This window comes from Rhinatrema bivittatum, chromosome 2 (assembly GCF_901001135.1).
Source record: "Rhinatrema bivittatum chromosome 2, aRhiBiv1.1, whole genome shotgun sequence".
Taxonomy (NCBI): Eukaryota; Metazoa; Chordata; class Amphibia; order Gymnophiona; family Rhinatrematidae; genus Rhinatrema; species Rhinatrema bivittatum.
In genome coordinates, this window is record NC_042616.1 from 36,569,055 (window position 1) to 36,588,316 (window position 19,262).

At 46.4% G+C, this 19,262-nt stretch overlaps 1 protein-coding gene across 1 annotated transcript in view; it reads right to left on the reverse strand.

Annotated features, from left to right (window-relative positions):
- Positions 1 to 357: 357 nt before the first annotated feature.
- LOC115083828 (gastrula zinc finger protein XlCGF57.1-like) overlaps positions 358 to 19,262 on the reverse strand; it is a 52,524-nt gene continuing 33,619 nt past the window's right edge. Inside the window, exon 4 of the mRNA XM_029587852.1 lies at positions 358 to 2,582. Coding sequence (XP_029443712.1) covers positions 1,120 to 2,582 — 1,463 coding nt within the window. The 3' untranslated portion in view covers positions 358 to 1,119. The remainder of the gene's footprint in view (positions 2,583 to 19,262) is intronic.

Sequence of the window (19,262 nt, forward strand, 5' to 3'; positions counted from 1 at the left end):
GGAAGTCTCACTTGACCCACAGGAGTTTGGACTCTAAGAAGAGGGAAGGCAGTCTGGCCCCTTAAATGATGTCAGCACTAGGATGTGGGGGCTGCCATTGTGCCGGGCCCCTGTGCTGCAGTCTGTTTTTCTGTGAGACTTTCTAAGCTGCGGTACCAAGTATTAGAGTTCAGTGAATTCCCTCCAGAGAAAATACCACAGATTAGTAAATCCCCTTTAGATTGTAAGCACTCTGGAGAAGGGGCCTGCCTACTGCACCTGAATTAGTAATTTGCATTGAGCTCAGATTTGGAAAGACAAAAATCACTCTCCCCATTTTTTATGTGTTCTCTGTATATCATCTAGATTTAAATTCAGGGTATATTGTAGAAAAATAGCAGTACATTATATCTTTTTTTTTATCTCTAGGGGTCCATGTAACCATGTTCAGTTCTGTTTTTGGTGGGCCAATGAACAGGTTCACTAGGGCCTATAACTATCCCAGCAGTGTTGTCTTCACCTTAAGATTTTGCACCATTGCTAACACCAGCATTAGTCTTAGTGCTAAGGGTAAGCGTTTGCTCCATTTTATTCTGGGTGATGTATGGTCAGCATGGATTTGTATTTTCGGCTTCTTTTCATATTTAAATAGTCGCAGTCAGCCTGCTGTCATCTGATGAAGATGTTATACAGTGAAGTCACCTTGACAATAATGAGCCTCATTTGTAAGCCATGGCATGTTTGGGATGATCTCAATTTTTCAAATTTACTGCTAATGCCCTTCTTAGAACTTGCATTGTACCAAAGAGAGCCCCACTTCTGAAGTTCATAACATATAACCTTAACAGGCAACATTTCAAGATGCACTTTAAAATTCTTCTTATAAAGACCAGTGACACCCAATATAATTGGGACCATTTCAGTATCTTTCTGCCACATTTTCTTGATCTCTGATTGCATCTCTTGCTATTTAAGAATCTTTGCTTTCTCCATACGATCCACAGAATAATCACTGAGTACTGACACTTCTAACAGCAATGCCTTTCTTCTGTTTTTCTTCTTCACCACAATATCAGGTTGTCGTTCCCTGTGTGGCTTCTCTTGTGTATCAGAAGCTCTCGCCTCCTGAAAACGCTTTTCTCAGTCTGTGCATGGAAATGGCCTCTCTCCAGTATGAATTCTCAGGTGTCGTATAAGCCCTCCCTTCTCCTTGAAGCATTTCCCACATTCAGTGCATGTAAAGGGTCTCTCTCCAGTGTGAATTCTCAGGTGTCGTGTAAGCGCTCCCTTCTTCCTGAAGCTTTTCTCACATTCAGTACATGTAAAAGGTTTCTCTCCAGTGTGAATTCTCAGATGTTGTGTAAGTGCTCCCTTCTCCCTGAAGCTTATCCCACATTCAGTGCATGTAAAGGGTCTCTCTCCAGTATGAATCCTCAGGTGTCTTGTAAGCCCTCCCTTGTCCCTGAAGCTTTTCCCACATTCATTGCATGGAAAGGGTCTCTCTCCAGTATGAATCCTCAGGTGTCTTGTAAGCCCTCCCTTCTCCATGAAATTTTTCCCACATTCATTGCATGGAAAGGGTCTTTCCCCAGTATGTATCCTTAGGTGCCAAATAAGATCTCGTTTCTGACTGAAGCTTTTCCTACATTCCGTACAAGAGAAAGGTTTCTCTCCTGTATGGACTCTCTGGTGCAGCCGAAGGCTTAGCTTCCAAATAAAGCTTTTTCCGCATTCATTGCATGTAAAGGGTCTCTCTCTGGTGTGAATTCTCAAGTGTTGTGTAAGCCCTCCTTTGTACCTGAAACGTTTCCCACATTCACTGCATGAAAAGTGTCTTTCCTCAGAATGTGTTTGTAGGTGCTGAGTAAGATTGCTTTTCTGATTGAAGCTTTTCCCACATTCAGTGCACAGAAAGAGTCTTTCCCCAGTGTTTATTTGTAGATGCTTAATAAGATTGCTTTTCTTTCTGAAACCTTTCCTACATTCCTTGCAGAAAGGTTTCTTTCCTGAATGGATTCTTTGGTGCATCAGAAGTCTCCCTTTCTGAATAAAGCTCTTCCCACATTCATGGCATGGCAATGGCCTCTCTTCTGTGTGGCTTCCCTTAGGCATTACCATGTCTGTATTGCGAAGCATGCATTTCCCATCTTCACTACAGAGAAGTGGTCTATTGTAGTTAGTGTGCATTTTCTTATTTACTAGGACAGAGTCCTTCTGCCTGAAGTTCTTGCCACAGTCTGTACATGTATGTGGTCTCTCTCCGCTATGAACTCCATCTTGTGGCTTTAGAGTTCCCTGATCCATGTAGAAATTTCCACATTCGTTACAAACAGATTGTTGTTCTATTTTTTTGTTTCTCCAATGCTCCATACTGTGGGTATCATTGGTACTTTGCTCACAGGGAGCCACACTCTCAGTGCAATCTCCTGCTAGGTTTCTTAATTCTTCCTCTGGTTTATACTGAGTCCAGCAGTTTTTCTCCCAGGTACAACATGGGCAGCTGACCTCTCCATCTCTCTCTGGTATAGTTTTAGTAACTTCCAGATGTTTAGTAGTTTCCTCAGGATGTGTCTCCTTGTGTCTTCTCTCAGACTCATCAATCTCTAGATAAGAAAATAAAGGGCAGACATTACCTGATGTGAGGAAGAATCACAGTGACAATGGTCAACGTTTTCCCAACATGGACATGTCTCAAGGGCCATAAGTAGATCCAGTGCTCAGGACCTCCCCAATATTTGTATATCTATGCCCTAGGAAGAAACCTAATTTGCATAGCTTTCTTAACATGAACATCAACCTTTTATAGTCCTTAAGCAATCCCAGACTTTAAAGAATTTGCAGGTAATAGCAGTTGCATTCCCTTTTGTCTGCAGCATTTTGGTAATGACCCAATATTTTGCATGGTGTTAAAGAACACTTCTCCCTTTCATTCAGCACTGACTCAGTGTCCCAGCATGATGTTAGGGGCACTCTTCCCTCTGATCCAGTACTGACCCAGTGTTCAGCATGGTGTTAGGGACACTCTTCCCTCTGATCCAGCACTCACTCAGTGTCCCAGCATGGTGTTAGGATCATTCTTCCCTCTGAGCCAGCACTGACCCAGTGTCCCAGCATGGCGTTAGGGGCACCCTTCCTTCTGTGCCAGCACTGACCCAGTGTCCCAGCATGGTGTTAGGGGCACTCTTCCCTCTGATCCAGAACTGACCCAGTGTCCCAGCATGGTGTTAGGGCCACTCTTCCCTCTGATCCAGCACTGACCCAGTGTCCTAGCATGGTGTTAGGGGAACTCGTCCCTCTGATCCAGCACTGACCCAGTGTCCCAGCATGGTATTAGGGGCACTCTTCCTTCTGAGCCAGCACTGACCCAGTGACCCAGTATCCCAGCATGGTGTTAGGAGCACTCTTCCCTCTTATCCAGCACTGACCCAGTGTCCCAGCATGGTGTTAGGAGCACTCTTCCCTCTGATCCAGCACTGACCCAGTGTCCCAGCATGGTGTTACTGACACTCTTCCCTCTGATCCAGCACTGACCCAGTGTCCCAGCATGGTGTTAGGGGCACTCTTCCCTCTGATCCAGCACTGACTCAGAGTCCCAGCATGGTGTTAGGAGCACTCTTCCCTCTGATCCAGCACTGACCCAGTCTCCCAGCATGGTGTTAGGGGCACTCTTCCCTCTGATCCAGCACTGACCCAGTGTCCCAGCATGGTGTTAGGGGCACTCTTCCCTCTGATCCAGCACTGACCCAGTGTCCCAGCATGGTGTTAGGAGCACTCTTCCCTCTGATCCAGCACTGACCCAGTCTCCCAGCATGGTGTTAAGGGCACTCTTCCCTCTGTGCCAGCACTGACCCGGTGTCCCAGCATGGTGTTAGGATCATTCTTCCCTCTGACCCAGTACTGACTCAGTGTCCCATTATGGAGTTAGGGGCATCTTTATCTATCTTCATCTTTATATTGTTGTGTTTCTTAGTTAATTTAGGGTGCTAAGGGAGTAGGAATGCATAAACTAAAGTCCATAAAATACATGTGGTATATTTAATGTTAAAATTTGGCAATTTTCTGCAATGAGACAATGATTAATCTATTGATAAGGGATGGATTACTTACATGTGGATTACTGACATGATTAATTTTATTGTTGACTTTTAAAATTACAAACAACACAAATTGCTTGTGACAGAATGGGGCGGATTTTCAGAGCCCTGCTCGCCTAAATCCGCCCAAAACCGGGCGGATTTAGGCGAGCAGGGCCCTGCGCGCCGGTGAGCCTATTTTACATAGGCCTACCGGCGCGCGCAGAGCCCCGGGACTCGCGTAAGTCCCGGGGTTCTCCGAGGGGGGTGTGTCGGGGGCGGGCCCGGTCGTCGCGGCGTTTCGGGGGCGTGTCGGCAGCTTTTTGGGGGCGGGTACGGGGGCGTGGCTACGGCCCGGGGCGGTCCGGGGGCGTGGCCGTGCCCTCCGTACCCGCCCCCAGGTCGCGGCCCGGCGCGCAGGAGGCCCGCTGGCGCGCGGGGATTTACTTCTCCCTCCAGGAGGCGTAAATCCCCGGAGAAAGGTAAGGGGGGGTGTAGACAGGGCCGGGCGGGTGGGTTAGGTAGAGGAAGGGAGGGGAAGGTGAGGGGAGGGCGTTAGAGGATTCTCTCCAAGGCCGCTCCGATTTCGGGGCGGCCTTGGAAGGAACGGGGGTAGGCTGCGCGGCTTGGCGCGCGCCGGCTATACAGAATTCATAGCCTTGCGCGCGCCGATCCAGGATTTTAGTGGATACGCGCGGCTCCGCGCGTTTCTACTAAAATCCAGCGTACTTTTGCTTGCGCCTGATGCGCCAGCAAAAGTACGCCTATTCGCGTTTTTTGAAAATCTACCCCTTATAGCTAAGAAGACTGAGGCACAGGGAAAGAAGTAAGCGGGTCACGGAACTCTATAAAAAGTTTTAATTGCTCAGGTAAGAAAAAAAAAAACACTTATCCCCTTTTTTAATGACACATGTACAAGGAAAACGAAGAACAAAAGAAAATCCAAGGAAAACAACATCCTGACGAAAAGATAAAAAACCCTTTCGCTTAACTTGAGTAATAGAAACAAGATCAGGGAAAATTATCACAGGTTGAGCAAAAAATAACACAGGAAGTTTCCTAAAATAATTTTGCATAACATTATTTAAATCCTGAAATGAAATATAAAGTGCCCTGATCGAGAACTTCCAATGAAGAATTTTCAAGGAATTAGATAAGTTATTAGGGAAATCGCAAGACCAGGAGTTTTTTTTAGGAAGAAATGAGTACTTTTTTTTTATAAATGCCTGATTGATTTCTGCTGTGAAAATGTCTCTTCTCCTCTTACATGGGATAAGAGTTATAAATAAAAAATGTGCTTAGGGATAGGTGGGAGCTGGTGTGGGAAAGAAAGACACTAAAAATGTACCTACCTGTGCTTGCTATTTGGACACACACACACAAAATATGACCTAACTTTCCTTTTTAAATTAAACACACAAACTAAAAATTAATTCACCCAGGGCTTAATTTGTAGGGGAACAGCCTGGAATGGAGCTCCACCACTTCTTTTCAGACTTAAGAGGCAGAGCAGGAGGGGTGTCCTACTCCAGCCCCTCCCTTCCAGGTAGCCTGCAAGGAAGAGGGAGATGAGCCCAGAGCAGACTGAACAAAGAACATCCACCCAGCCCCATAATCCTGCCCTTCTCCTCCTGTTCTGCAGGGAATAGGAGGGGAGGATGTGATCCTAAAGTAGACACTGCAGCATAAAGGACAGACACATGTTATAAGAAGTTGCCATACTGGGTCAGACCAAGGGTCCATCAAGCCCAGCATCCTGTTTCCAACAGTGGCCAATCCAGGTTACAAGTACCTGCAAGTACCCAAACATTAACTACATCCCATGCTATTAATGCCAGTAATAACAGTGGCTATTCCCTAAGTCAACTTTATTACTAGCAGTTTATGGACTTCTCCTTCTGGAACTTGGCAAATCTTTTTTGCACCCAGTAACACTAACTGCCTTAATTACATTCTCTAGCAAAGAATTCCAGAGCTTAATAGCCATGCTTTCTGGGACGTCCTCTGGCAGCCACTAGACGGATCTTTACAGAGCTTTGCTCTGTGAGGCTGCGTGCGTCTTCCTGCACGGCCTAGTGCAGGAGAGGGCTGTCCAGGGAGGCGGGCGGTCTGCACGGCTAATTCATCCTGCTAGTGTAACCCTTGAAGTTCAATTTTCTTTATGACTCCTTGTGTCTGAAACCTACACTTTGATTCCCAACCCAGTATCAGAAATGAATCCACACGCTCTTTAGTGAGTAACAGTTTTATCTTTACTGGAATGAATGACTGAAATAAATCTGTTCACTTCCTAAGCATCTGCATTTGTCATATAAACACATGTATATAGTACAAGAGAAAACTCAACTTTGTCATAACTCATGTTAAGTATTTCAACCAGAATCAGCATGTGATATAGCACCCGACCTTAAGCAGTCTCTGAACAAGCAAAGTCCCAGATTGTATCCTACTGTGTGTCCATTTGAATTTAGAGCTGAAGAGGGCGTCAGTACTGCTCTTTGCTTCAACTGCCAAATCCACAATACAGCAGCCTCTATCCGAAAGAAGAGCTTCAAATCCTGACAGGGCACAGTTCAATTACTCCCAAGTCGTCCACAGCAGGGTTCCAGAAAAGAGAACCTTAATCAGTACAGATAATATTTATTAATTCAGAGCAGGGCAGGAACTCTGTTCAAGCTGAGCAGTGATCTGTTTGCACATGCTCAGACAATCCAATTTTTATAAATCTCTTTAGATAAAGTAAAAACAACTTCAATACATCTCAAAACAATGCTAACTAACATAAATACATTACACATGAATACAATTATAGAGGGCTGCTCACCTTAATCAGTACAGATAATATTTATTAATTCAGAGCAGGGCAGGAACTCTGTTCAAGCTGAGCAGTGATCTGTTTGCACATGCTCAGACAATCCAATTTTGAATCTCCTTTCCCCCCCCCCAGCTCTTAAAGAGACAGCACTCTATTGTCAGTCTTTTCATGTCACAATGATGATTCAACATTTCTCTGCCCTAGTTCCTAGAGGTATGTTACACTAGCTTCAGAAACACTGCTTACGGTAAGCAATAGCAGGGCTGAATTAACCTGGGATGCCTGGGAGTCCCCAGCCCTCGGGTTGTGCCTCGCACACGGACAGTCTGCTGTGCTCGTGCTTTTGCCCCGACCTCTGCAAGCTCAACCTGTCTTATCGTGGACAACCCTGGAGAATCAACATTGCGTGGCATGTTACAGCACTATCGACCCCAATGCTGTGTCTGAAGATGTCTGCTGGTCCAGGCAGTAGTGAGACGTCTATTAATGGCTCCTCATAGAGGTGAGCAATTGAAGTGGCTGCTGTTCGGATCTGATGTGCCTTCACCTTGCCAGGAGGCGATATGGAGCGTTTAGCATAACAAAACTGGATGCATTTAGAAAGCCAACTTGCTATAGTTCTGTTTGCAATGGGACATCCAGGCAAATTGGGATCAAACAAGACAAAAAGCTGGGACATCCTATGATCAGCATGTGTTCTTCTTTTGTAGTATGCTAATGCTCTTTTGCAGTTCAGGATATGCAACAGGCGCTTCCTGCTATTCTTGTGCGGTTTTGGGAAAACCGCCGGTAGAGTAATAGTCTGGTTGAGGTGGAACACCAAAACCACCTTGGGCAAAAAGGAAGGGTGAGTGCGAAGGGTCACCTTGTCATGGTAGAACTGCAGATAAGGGGGATAATGCACTAATGCCTGCACAGTTCATTCTCTCTCCTGGTAGAAGTTGTGCTACCAAAAATACCACCTTCCAGGTTAAATATTTCACGTGAGAACTGTACAGTGGTTCAAATGGGGGCAGCATGAGTTGCTCTGACACCAGGCCTCTGGATGCTTGGCAACTGGAGCTCTGAAGTGTATGAGGCCCTTCATGAAGCGGGAGATGAGTGGGTGCTTTGAAACTGGGAGGCCGTCATGTGGTTGATAATATTTTTATTTAGATTTTTATATTCTGCTTTTCACACTTTTTTTTCCCAGCACTTCAAAGCAGATTACATTCAGGTACTGTAGGTATTTCCCTAACCCCAGAGGGCTTACAATCTAAGGCTAGGATTCATCATTCCTTGTGAAATGATGAACGCGGCGGTAAAGAGTGGCAGGGGGACGAAGAAGGGGGTGGTCGGGCGATAGCCTGCAGCCAGCCACACCACGGCAGTGCAGTTTTGCCTGCTGCGGTGCGGCCGTGCTGCACTCTATCGCAGGCATAGCGCCACCATAAAAGATGGTGCTATTTCCCACACTACTGCCACATTATTGCCATCAGTGGTGCCGCTAGCCTATTTCCATAATCCCCTCCCTAACTCCTCCCCTCCACCTAATTTGAATGCTACCGCCACGATAATGGCCTTTCGCGGGTTGGAGTTTGTACCTGATGCAATGGAGGGTAAAATGACTTGCCCAAGGTCACAAGGAGCAACTATAGCACTGACTTGGACCCGTACTGAAGCCGTAGCCAGCCCTGATTGGTAGAGCGTATGGAGGTATTCCAGAAAGGTCTCTGGTGAACAAGAGAATGGGTCCACACCACGCTGTCGACACCAGGCGGAGTAGTAGTAGTAGTAGTAGTACTGCCACTTGAGCTGATAATTCTTCCTGATGGAGTACTTATGTGAAGATATCAACACATTTTGGTCCTCAGACAACACCCCAAGCTTACTTAGTATTGTCCTTTCAACCTGCAGGCTGTAAGATGAAGTGAGGATTGCATGGAGTGCAGCAGCGACCCCCTGTCCTGCGAGAGAAGGTCTGCTCTTCCCCCAAGTGATATGGGAGGAGCTATCGACAGACGAACCAGATAAGCGTACCATGGCTGACATGGCCATGCTAGGGCTATCAGAATTAGGTCGGCAACATCTGCTATGCATTTCTGAATGGTCCGAGATGGGAGAGGAATTGGAGGATAAACATAGAGAAGGCCCTTTGTCCATGAGATAAGGAAGGTGTCCTGGGCAGATCTCTGTGGACTCAAAAACACTGAGCAGAATCTGCGTACTTTCCTGTTGTCCATTGTTGCAAACAGATCCATGCTTGGGATACCCCAATGGGCAAAAATGGCGTCCGCTACTGTCTGGTTGAGAGCCCACTCGTGTGGATGGAATATCCTGCTGAGTCGGTCTGGGAAGGTAAGTGGCCTGCAACAAGATGGAGTGCTTGTCCGCCTACTCAAGAATGCGAATCGCTTCTCTGCACAGCATCCATGAACCGGATCCTCCTTCCTTGTTTATGTAGAACATGGCCATCTGGTTGTCTGTGTGAACCATGACGTTTTTGCCTTGAACGTGGTCGATAACAGTGAGAAGGGCGTTTCGAATCGCTCACAGGTCTAGGAAGTTTTATCTGTTAAGCACTTTCAACCAGCGATCATAAGCCTTGCATCTGAAGACAGTCCAGATAAGTACCCCACCCTTTGTGTGAGGCATCCGTGGTGAGGATCAATTCATGTGCCAGCTTCCAAAAGAGAGCACCCTTTGTAAGTGTTTGCAGTAGCAGCCACCAGGTTAAAACTTTTCGCAAGGCCTGGGTAAGGTATATCACATCTGACAGGGGTTGACGGAATTGTGTCCACTGAGCCTGCAGGCCCCACTGCAGATGACCCATGTGCAGCCTGGTCTGAGGCACAACGTAAATTGCTGCCGCCTTCTGTCCTAGGATGATGAGGACCTGGCAGACAGACGGTCATGTAGAGACTTGTAATTGTCTGGCCAATTCACATAGGGTCTCTGCCCTTCCGCAGTGTTGATCCTCGCTCCAATGAACTGAAGGATCTGAGTCGGTTGCAGGCAGGACTTTTCGTAGTTGATCACAAAGGCCAGCATTTGTAAATAATCAAGAGTGTCTCTCATTTGGTCCCTAAGAGTCAGCTTGTCTGATGCCACTAGCAACCAATTGTCCAGGTAAGGAAATAGTTGGATCCCCTTTCTTTGGAGGTGGGCCACAGCTAGGCACTTGGTGAATACTCTGGGAGCAGAGGACAGTCCAAAGGGGAGCACTTTGGATGGTATAGTGCTGCTCACTGAATCGGAAGCACAGGTATTGCTGCGAGGAGCGGTGCATAGGAATGCGGGAGTAGGCATATCTGAGGTCCAGCGAGCACATCCAGTCATTGGGTTATAGGAAAAGAAGGATATTCTTTAGGGATGTCATCTTGAATTTCTCCTTGAGAAGAAATTTGTTGAGTTCCCTTAAGTCCAAGATTGGCCGGAGACCACCCGATCTCTTGGGAATGAGGAAGTATGAGGAAAAGAATCCCCAGTTCTATTGGTGTGGTGGTAGTACTTGAATAGCTTGCTGAGCCAGCAGAGCCTCCAACTCTATTCGCAGTAATTGCACCTGTGGTGGAACCCGATGAGAGCCTGTAAGACGTGGAAGCACAAAAAGCTGCTTGAATTTGAGTTGGTAACCCATGCAAATAATTTCCAGCACCCAATGGTCAGATGTTATCGCAGACTAGGAATTAAAGAACTGAGTTAGTTTGGCCCCCCCCCCCCCCCCCCCGTGTTGACAGGGGTGGCCCAGCTGGTCTTAAAAACTTTGCGGGGGCTCTGGAGACGGTTGCCGTTGTTGCCGTTGATCCGCAGATCTACCCCTCTGCTGCTGTTACTGTGGTTGTTGGCGAGGCTGCTGAAACGCCATGGCCCGATACGGTGGGTAGGAGCGGTATGGGTGTTGCTGGGACCTGGGCTTACGGTAGGACAGAAAATGCCTTCTCATGCCTGAAGGCAGATCTGCCAGGGAGGCCAGAGTCATAATCGCTACATTCTTCTCTTTCAGTTACGCTACTGTTTTCATAGTTTATCGATGAAAATGTCAACCCCTTTGCAGGGCAGGTCCGCCAATTTCTCATGGACATCCTCCCTGATCATGCTTGCCCTCAACCAAGCTAGCCGACGAGCCACTATTGTAGACGCAGAGGCTCGGGATGATGTCTCGAAGATTCATAGATGGTATGGAGGTGGTATTGTAGTCCCGCCTCCATGTCGAGTACCAGTTGGGGTAACCCTGAGCCTGATGAAGTCTCCCCGAAGAGCGGTTTGAGTAATTGAAGGCATTCATAAAGATACAATACCAATTCTATATAATGCAGTATCTTTGTTCCTAGCATAGCGGATTGGAAAGACCGCTTCCCAAACTCGTCCAGGTAATGATTATCTTTACCTGAAGGCATATTCAAGTGCAGTCTCGTCTTTTTGGCTTTATTCATGGAGGATTCCACCTTGATGGATGTGTGTGGAAGTTGAGAGCAGTGTAATAGGGCAATCTTCTAATCCTGATGAGAAAGGGGACTCCCAATTCTTTTCCAAGAGCACATCCAGTACACTGTGGGAAGGCAATGCCGTTGGCTAGGCTGGCACCTCAAAGATTTTCAGAATGCCCAGGACCTCTACTCTTGGGTCCAGTACCTTCCTGGTTTCAATGTTAAGCTTTGCTCCCATCTTCTCAATAAAATTCGAGTAGGAAAGATCTTCCAGTGGAGAGGAGGGCTCTGGTGGCAACTCGGATGGGTCTGATGGCAGTCCCATGGAAAAACCAGGGGAGCTGGGTGGAGAAGCTGCCAAGGGTGAGCTTGGCTGAGGATAGAACTGCCGTTGCAGCGATCTCTCTCCCCACCTCCCAAGTCGTTAGGGGTTCCTCCCCTGGAAGGCCTTTTTCGGATGATGGGCTAGCTGGCTGTCATTCCTGTTCCTTCGGTTCAAGGGAGGCGAAGAGTATGATGAGGACTGCAGAAATTTGAGACATTGCTTGTTCGGCCAGGCCTTTCCCCATTGGAACTGAGTCAAAGACTTCACCTGGTGGTCCCCTTTCTCAGGGGTGCGCGCACAAACCGATGACTTACTGGGGATAGTGGTGAGCAATATGTAGGAGTCCGGTCCCCGGGCCATGTGCTTGTGAGGGGCCGTCTCATGTGGAATCTTGGCACGCTTTGTGGGTGGTTCCTGCAACAGCGGGGACACATTCTCTTTCTCCGGGAGACCAAGGAGATGTCAAAGTACACTCTATTTGAGGAGGTGGAAGAAAACTCTGAATCTGGGTAATCGGACAATGAAGTGACATTCGAAAAACCCATGTCACACATCTCCTCCGATATGAAGACTCTCTGAGGATCCTGTGGTTTATCCTTCGCATCATGCCCCTTGTGGGGTTGGTGTTTATGCCCAGATTTTGCTTTCTTGTGCTGGTGTGGGGTCGCTGCGTCCACTTGCATCAAAGACTTAGTTCCTGGTTGCGTTGGTACATCACCCAGCAGTGACGCGCTTGGCTTCGTTGGGGACCTGTTGGACTTTTCATGACCCAAAGCACTGCGTCTTGCATCAATGTGTCAGTATGCCAATGCATTGTGTGGTGCTTCGGTCTCCCGACGCATGCATCTTACGGTCAGAATTTGACACCGGCATTGACTTCTTTGATGAAACGGCGCCCTTGATTACCCATATTGCCTTTGGCACTACATCTTTCACGACTCCTTGACGCAGAGTCCCTGCCCAGACTCCAGGGCAAGTCTGGGAGCAGAGGAAGCAGCAAGGTGCTAGGCACTTTTTTGGTTTTTGTGCCCTTACCCTGAGGTCCTAGCGAGGAGGCCTTTTTCCTCTTCTCAGGGCAATCCACGTTTGGCCTTGGTAAGGAATGGGCTGAGAGTCTCTCCAATGGAGGAGCATAGGAGCCATCACTACCCTCTTGAAGCCTTGCTTTTTTTGCACTCGCTGTCACTGGGCCCGGGGAGACATGCGACCGCAGTTGTGGCATGCCAACTGGTCGTGATCTGGGCCCAGACAGACATAACAGTAGTTGTGGCTGTCAGTGACTGACATCACCTTACCACATTGGCAGAATTTGAAGCCAGGCGGTCGCGATCCCATGTCGGCACTGAGAAGTGCTGTCGAATTCGACCTCTTTTTCCTTTTCTCACAAGAAAGATTGAAAAAAACTCTGAGGGGAGTGAGGAAAAGAACTGCCCTGCAGCGCAGAAGAAAAACTGCGGGGAAGAGAGGGTGTTAGACCGTGCGGGAAGACATGCACAACCAAACAGAGCAAAGTGTTGTGTTTGTGGCATAATGTGGACTCCTGGTCGGAGTGATGATGACTCCTCCCACAGGGAGGGGCCCCTTGGTGAACCACAGCGATAGGCTAGACTCAGAAAGCAGACACTAAAGGTGGAAAGCCTTTTATTATACTGCTGCAGGTAGATGGTACTTGCTCAGGAATAATGCAGCACTGCAGTCCTGCGATATCCAATATACTCAGAGAGTCTCAGATATAGAAGATCTCACCCAGGTGTAGCAAGGTTGGTAGTGTTCTGCTGAGTGGGATAAGCCGAACCTGCAGGGTGGTAGTGGAGAAATGGAGCGTAGAGGTACTCACAGAGGAAGCAGTGCAGAGGTCTTCCTTGGTAGCAGGATGGAGGAAGGGACCCGAGATCCGTGGTACAGGATACTCTGAGCTGGCAAGGCCCTTGAGGAGCGAGTACCTAATAGCGCTGAGGAATCCTGTTGAGAGAGAAGATAAGACCCCCGAAGAGCAGGTTGTCTAAGTTAGAGAGTGGTGCCCCAATGGGTAGATGGAAGTGAGAGGTCCCCGAGGAGCGGGTACCTAGGGAGGCCACAGGAAGAAGCATGACGGACGGGGACGCCCAAGCTGTGCAGGAGATACCGTGGGTCTCGGCACTCAGCACCGGAGGCAACCAACTTCCCCATGGAGGCGGAGACAGGCAAAAGAGAGGTGTCCGTTCAAGTCCTCTCATGATTTTCTAGACCTCTATCATATCCCCCCCTCAGCTGACTCTTCTCCAAGCTGAACAGCCCTAACCTCTTTAGTCTTTCCTCATAGGGGAGCTGTTCCATCCCCTTTATCATTTTGGTCGTCCTTCTCTGTACCTTCTCCAGTGCAACTATATTTTTTTTGAGATGCAGCAACTAGACTTGCACACAGTACTCAAGATGCAATCTCACCATGGAGTGATATAGAGGCACTATGATTTTCTTCGTTTTATTCACCAGTTCCTTCCTAATAATTCCTAACATTCTGTTTGAATCTTGGGAGCAGCAGTGCTAATTGTCAAGGCTTTAACCTTAGCTATTAGGCTACCGCTCATAAGTTTCAAACTTGTGATAATTCAATGTGTTTTTTTGTTTCTATTACTCAAGGCTTAATTTCAAAAGGAATGATCTAGAACAGTGTTCTGCTACCTTTTTTTCAGGACCTGAGGAAATGCAGCAGAGCTGATGGTGTTCTGGGGGCTGAGCACTGGTGGAGACTGATGATGGAAAATATTATAGGTTTGCTTATCGTAAGTCTGACAAGTTTGGCTAAGTATGTTTTCAGTGTCCTACCACTGCTCCTACATCATGTAACTGTAAAACAAGTATGGGAAAGGGAGAGGTAAACAACAGATGTACAGGATCTGTGGTGAGGGACTTAAAGTCACAACAAAAAGAAAACTGTTTCCCACACTGGGCTATGTTTTTCTTTCAACATCTTTATTAAACTATAACAGATTACAAAAAACAATTGTAGTCAGTCAGTCAGTCACATATGAAATTCCTTTTTTCTTTTGTGTTTCTTCCCTTCTTTCCCTCCCCTATCCTTCCTTACCCTCTATCAGCAATATCAGCTTGCAATCCCTCTCACGATAACCAAATCGATAATCAAATAGTCATAGATGGCATTTGTTCCTTATGCCTCCATTACTATAATGACACTGTGCGCCATTCCTTCCCTACAACCCAACCTACCTCCACATTTATATTAACAGGTACATCAACCTCTAATGAATTAACACTTAATAAACTATAGAAGCTGAACATTTAATACCCAGATTCTAACACGGGGTGAGAGACCCTGAATATATTTCTACTAAAATACCCAAGCAAATGTGTGGTAAAATATCAGAATTTGTCTTATGTTTTTTTATGTGCCCTCTCAACTTATTACCTTTATGAAGGGTAAAGAGATGCCTGTAATTTCTTCTCCTATAGCTGACTTTTAAGCGCTATTTATCCGTAACCTTAATCTATCATTTAACAGTGGCTCCTGTATCAGATCCTATATTTCATTGTATATGTTCTGCCTGTGGTTGTGTTTGGATCGACCATTTGAGGACTAGATATGCAGAGGTGTTTCTTTCAATGTTGTTATTTCCTACTATTATAAGTTACCTTTCTCTGCTTGCAAATTCAAGTATTTTCTTGACATGTATTGTGTAAATTCATAAATAAAAAATAAAAAAAAGAAGGGTGAGACTTCTGGATTTTCTCCAAATTTCTTAACCATATTTTTCCACAAATTATGAGCTGAGGCTAGGAGAACACCTGTTTTAATGTCTTTGACCAGTTTGCATCCATCAGCGTGCAATGAATAGCATGAAGAAAGAGGATAAGTTAGGGCTGAGTCCATCCTAGTATTGGCATAACAAGAGGTAGAAAACAGCCAATCCTTCAGGATCCCAGCCAAACCTGCTTCATGATATAACTTCAAATTTGGAAGAGCCAATCCTCCCCCTATCCCATTCTTGCTTCAGCTATTTTTTTTTATTTAATGTTTATTGACCAGCCAACGATAAACACAGCCAACATCATAAAACAAGAATACCATATTATAGTCATACAAATAATCAAATCATCAAATGATAACAAGAGAAAGCTGTAAACACTAAAATATAAACCACCTGTGTACCTGTGTCTGTTTCCTTCATATGTGCACAACTTAGTGTTGTTTGAATGAATATACCCGCTGGGCTCTTCCCCCCCCCCCATTCCTCTTACCTCCCTCCTGCCCCCTATCACAACCCCCTATGACCCTCCCATCATGAGAAGTTAATGATATTAGTGTGCTCCTTAAACCCACTAGTGTCTTCAAAGCCTCATGCAACTTTCCTGGTTTTTTTTCCAAACTAGATAAAGTGCCCATGTTTTCTCAAATTTTGGTAATGTATCATGCAACATAGTGGTAAGTTTCCTCATCGAGAATACTCTGGCCAATCGTATACATATAGGGGTAGATTTTATAAATTTGCGCAATCGCGTACTTTTGTTCGCACTCCAGGCGCGAACAAAAGTACGCTGGATTTTATAAGATACGCGCGTATCTTATAAAATCCGGGATCGGGGCGCACAGGGGTGCACATTTGTGCAACCTGCGCACGCCGAGCCCAGCGCGCGCAGGTTGCACAAATGTGCACCCCTGTGAGGCCGCTCCGATTTCGGAGCGGCCTCGGAGGGAACGTTCCATCACCCTCCCCCCACCTTCCCCTCCCTTTCCCTACCTAACCCACCCCCCCGGCCCTATCTAAACCCCCACCCTTACCTTTGTTGCACGATTTACGCCTGCTAAAAGCAGATGTAAATCTGCGCGCGCCAGCGGGCTGCTGGTGCACCATCACCCGACCCGGGGGCTGGTCCAGAGGCCTCGACCACGCCCCCGGGCTGGCGCCACGCCCCCGGGCCTGCCCCCGCAATGCCGCATCGTTCCGCAACGCCCCCAACACGCCCCTTTTACGAAGCCCCGGGACTTGCGCGCGTCTCGGGGCTCTGCGCGCGCCGGCAGCCTATGCAAAATAGGCGCGCTGGCGCGCGAGGGCCCTGCGCCTATTATCACACGCCTCCAGATCCCCCACTTTCACGGTTCTCAAAAATAATTTTGGATCCTTTTTTACCTCACAACCAGTAATCTCACCTATCAAGGTGCTGGTCATAACCCAATAAAGTTCCACCTTAGGACACTTCCATCAAATATGGAAGAAATCTCCCCTCTCCACGACTTCGCTAGCAGAGGTCCAAAACTGAAGGATACATCTTGTTCAGCTTAGCTGGAGTTATATACCATCTATAAAAAACATTGAACACATTCTCCAGAAAGTTCGAAGAGACTGAGCTTCTCCCCTTCAATTGATAACATAAATGTCAAGCATCCTCTTCCAAAGTTTCACCCACGTTGTTCTCCAAAACTCCTAGCAACAAAGTGTAAATTTTCAATATTGTTTTAGTGATCCCGTCAGCCCTATCGGAGTATGCCTCAAATAGTGTTTTATTCTGTTGTGAATCCCATAGTAACATAGAAACATAGAAATGACGGCAGAAGAAGACCGAATGGCCCATCCAGTCTGCCCAGCAAGCCTCACACATTTTTTCTCTCATTCTTATCTGTTACTCTTAGCTCCTTGTTCTATTCCCCTTCCACCCCCACCATTAATGTAGAGAGCAGTGATGGAGCTGCATGCAAGTGAAATATCTAGCTTGATTAGTTAGGGGTAGTAGGGGCAGTAACCGCCGCGATAAGCAAGCTACACCCATGCTTATTTGTTTTACCTAGACTATGTTGTACAGCTCTTGTTGGTTTTTTTTTTTTTTTTCTTCTCCCCTGCTGTAGAAGCAGAGAGCCATGCTGGATATGCATTGAAAGTGAAGTATCAGGCACATTTGGTTGGGGTAGTAACCGCCGTAACAAGCCAGCTACTCCTCGCTTTGTGATTGCGAATCCTTTTTTTTTTTTTCTTCACCCCTGTCGTTGAAGCTATGCAGGATATGCGTGAAGCATCAGGTTTTTTTTTTTGGTTTTTTTTCCCCCTGCCCTTGAAGCAGAGAGCTATGCTGGAAATGCGTGATGTATCAGTCTTTCTCCCATGCCGATGCAGGAGAGAACCATGCTGGATATGCATGGAAAGTGAAGTATCAGGCACATTTGGTTTGGGGTAGTAACTGCCGTAACAAGCCAGCTACTCCCCGCGTTTTGAGTGCGAACCCTTTTTCTTCTCCTTTGCCGTTGTAGCAGAGAGCTCTGCTGGATGTGTGAAGTATCAGTTATTCTTCTCCCCTGTCATTGAAGCAGAGAGCTATGCTGTATATGCATTGAAAGTGAAGTATCAGGCATATTTGGTTTGGGGTAGTAACCGCCGTAACAAGCCAGCTACTCCCCTCTTTATGAGTGCAAATCCTTTTTTCCATTACCTCTTGCTGTTGAAGCTTAGAGCGATGTAGGAGTCACAGTAAGCATGTGTATGTTTATTTAGTAAGGGTATTGTGTCAATAGTACTGCTCTTGATCGAATAAATGATACCACTTGTATATAAGTAAATATATCACTTCCCCTTAGTGCAAATCTCTAAACTCAGCATTTCAAATGGCAGTATTCCTTTCCCATCTCAAATTTGTCCTATTCTAACCAGTCCCAATTTGCTCCATCTAATCATTGTCCCTTGATAGTTACCCAGTGGAAAATCTTTGTGAAAGAGAAAGGAAGTTTTAGTCCAATACTGTTTATCCCCTACTAACATTTTCCTCAATTTGATCCACACTGCTATCGTCACTTTGGTACATGGGGGCCATCCCTCCAATAATCTCCTTTGAACTCCCCGGCATCCATACTAGGCTATCCAAAGACGGAAACCCCGCTATTTCCCACTCTATATCTATCCATATTTTCTTTTCTTTTTTCATGCAATGCCACTCCAACACTGCCCACACTATGTGGCTGCATAATAGTAACCCAACCTAGGAACTCTTAAACCCCCCCGACCTGTTGATTGAAAAAAGATGTTTCTAGACACCGTAAGTTGCCTTTTTCTCCAAATAAATCCCAAGATTTATTTCTCCCAACTTCTTAAAATCGCATCTGGGACTTGTATTGGAAGATTCTGAAAGACATAAAATCTAGGCTATACATTCATTTTGATAGTGTGAATCCTTTCTAACCATAATAATTGCAACTTCTCCCACCTCACTAGATCCCTAAATCTCTCTCATGCTAAAGGTTATTGACATTCAGACTGAGTCTTACTCTGAGGTATTTCACGTTCCCTTTGGCCCAACGAAAAGGCAACTGATTTTGCAGTCATTTAGCCCCCTCCGTGTGCATATTAATATTCAAGACCTCCGATTTATCTTCATTTACCTTAAATCCCGATACAGCCCCGTAAGCCCACAATTCGTCTAACACTGTTCTCAGCAACATTTCTTTTGTCAGCATGAATAACAGATCATCAGCAAACAAATTCATTTTATAACAATTCTCCCCTACTGATACTCCTCTTATAATCGGATTTAACCTAATTTTTGCCACAAGAGGGTCCAGAGTGCAAACAATAGCGGTGAGAGTGGACAGCCTGTAATAAAATTACCTTTTGTGGATTTAAGGTGGGGACGCCGTTTTCGCCGGCTTTGCTGGCCTGCACGGCGCTTTGGGGAGGTTCATT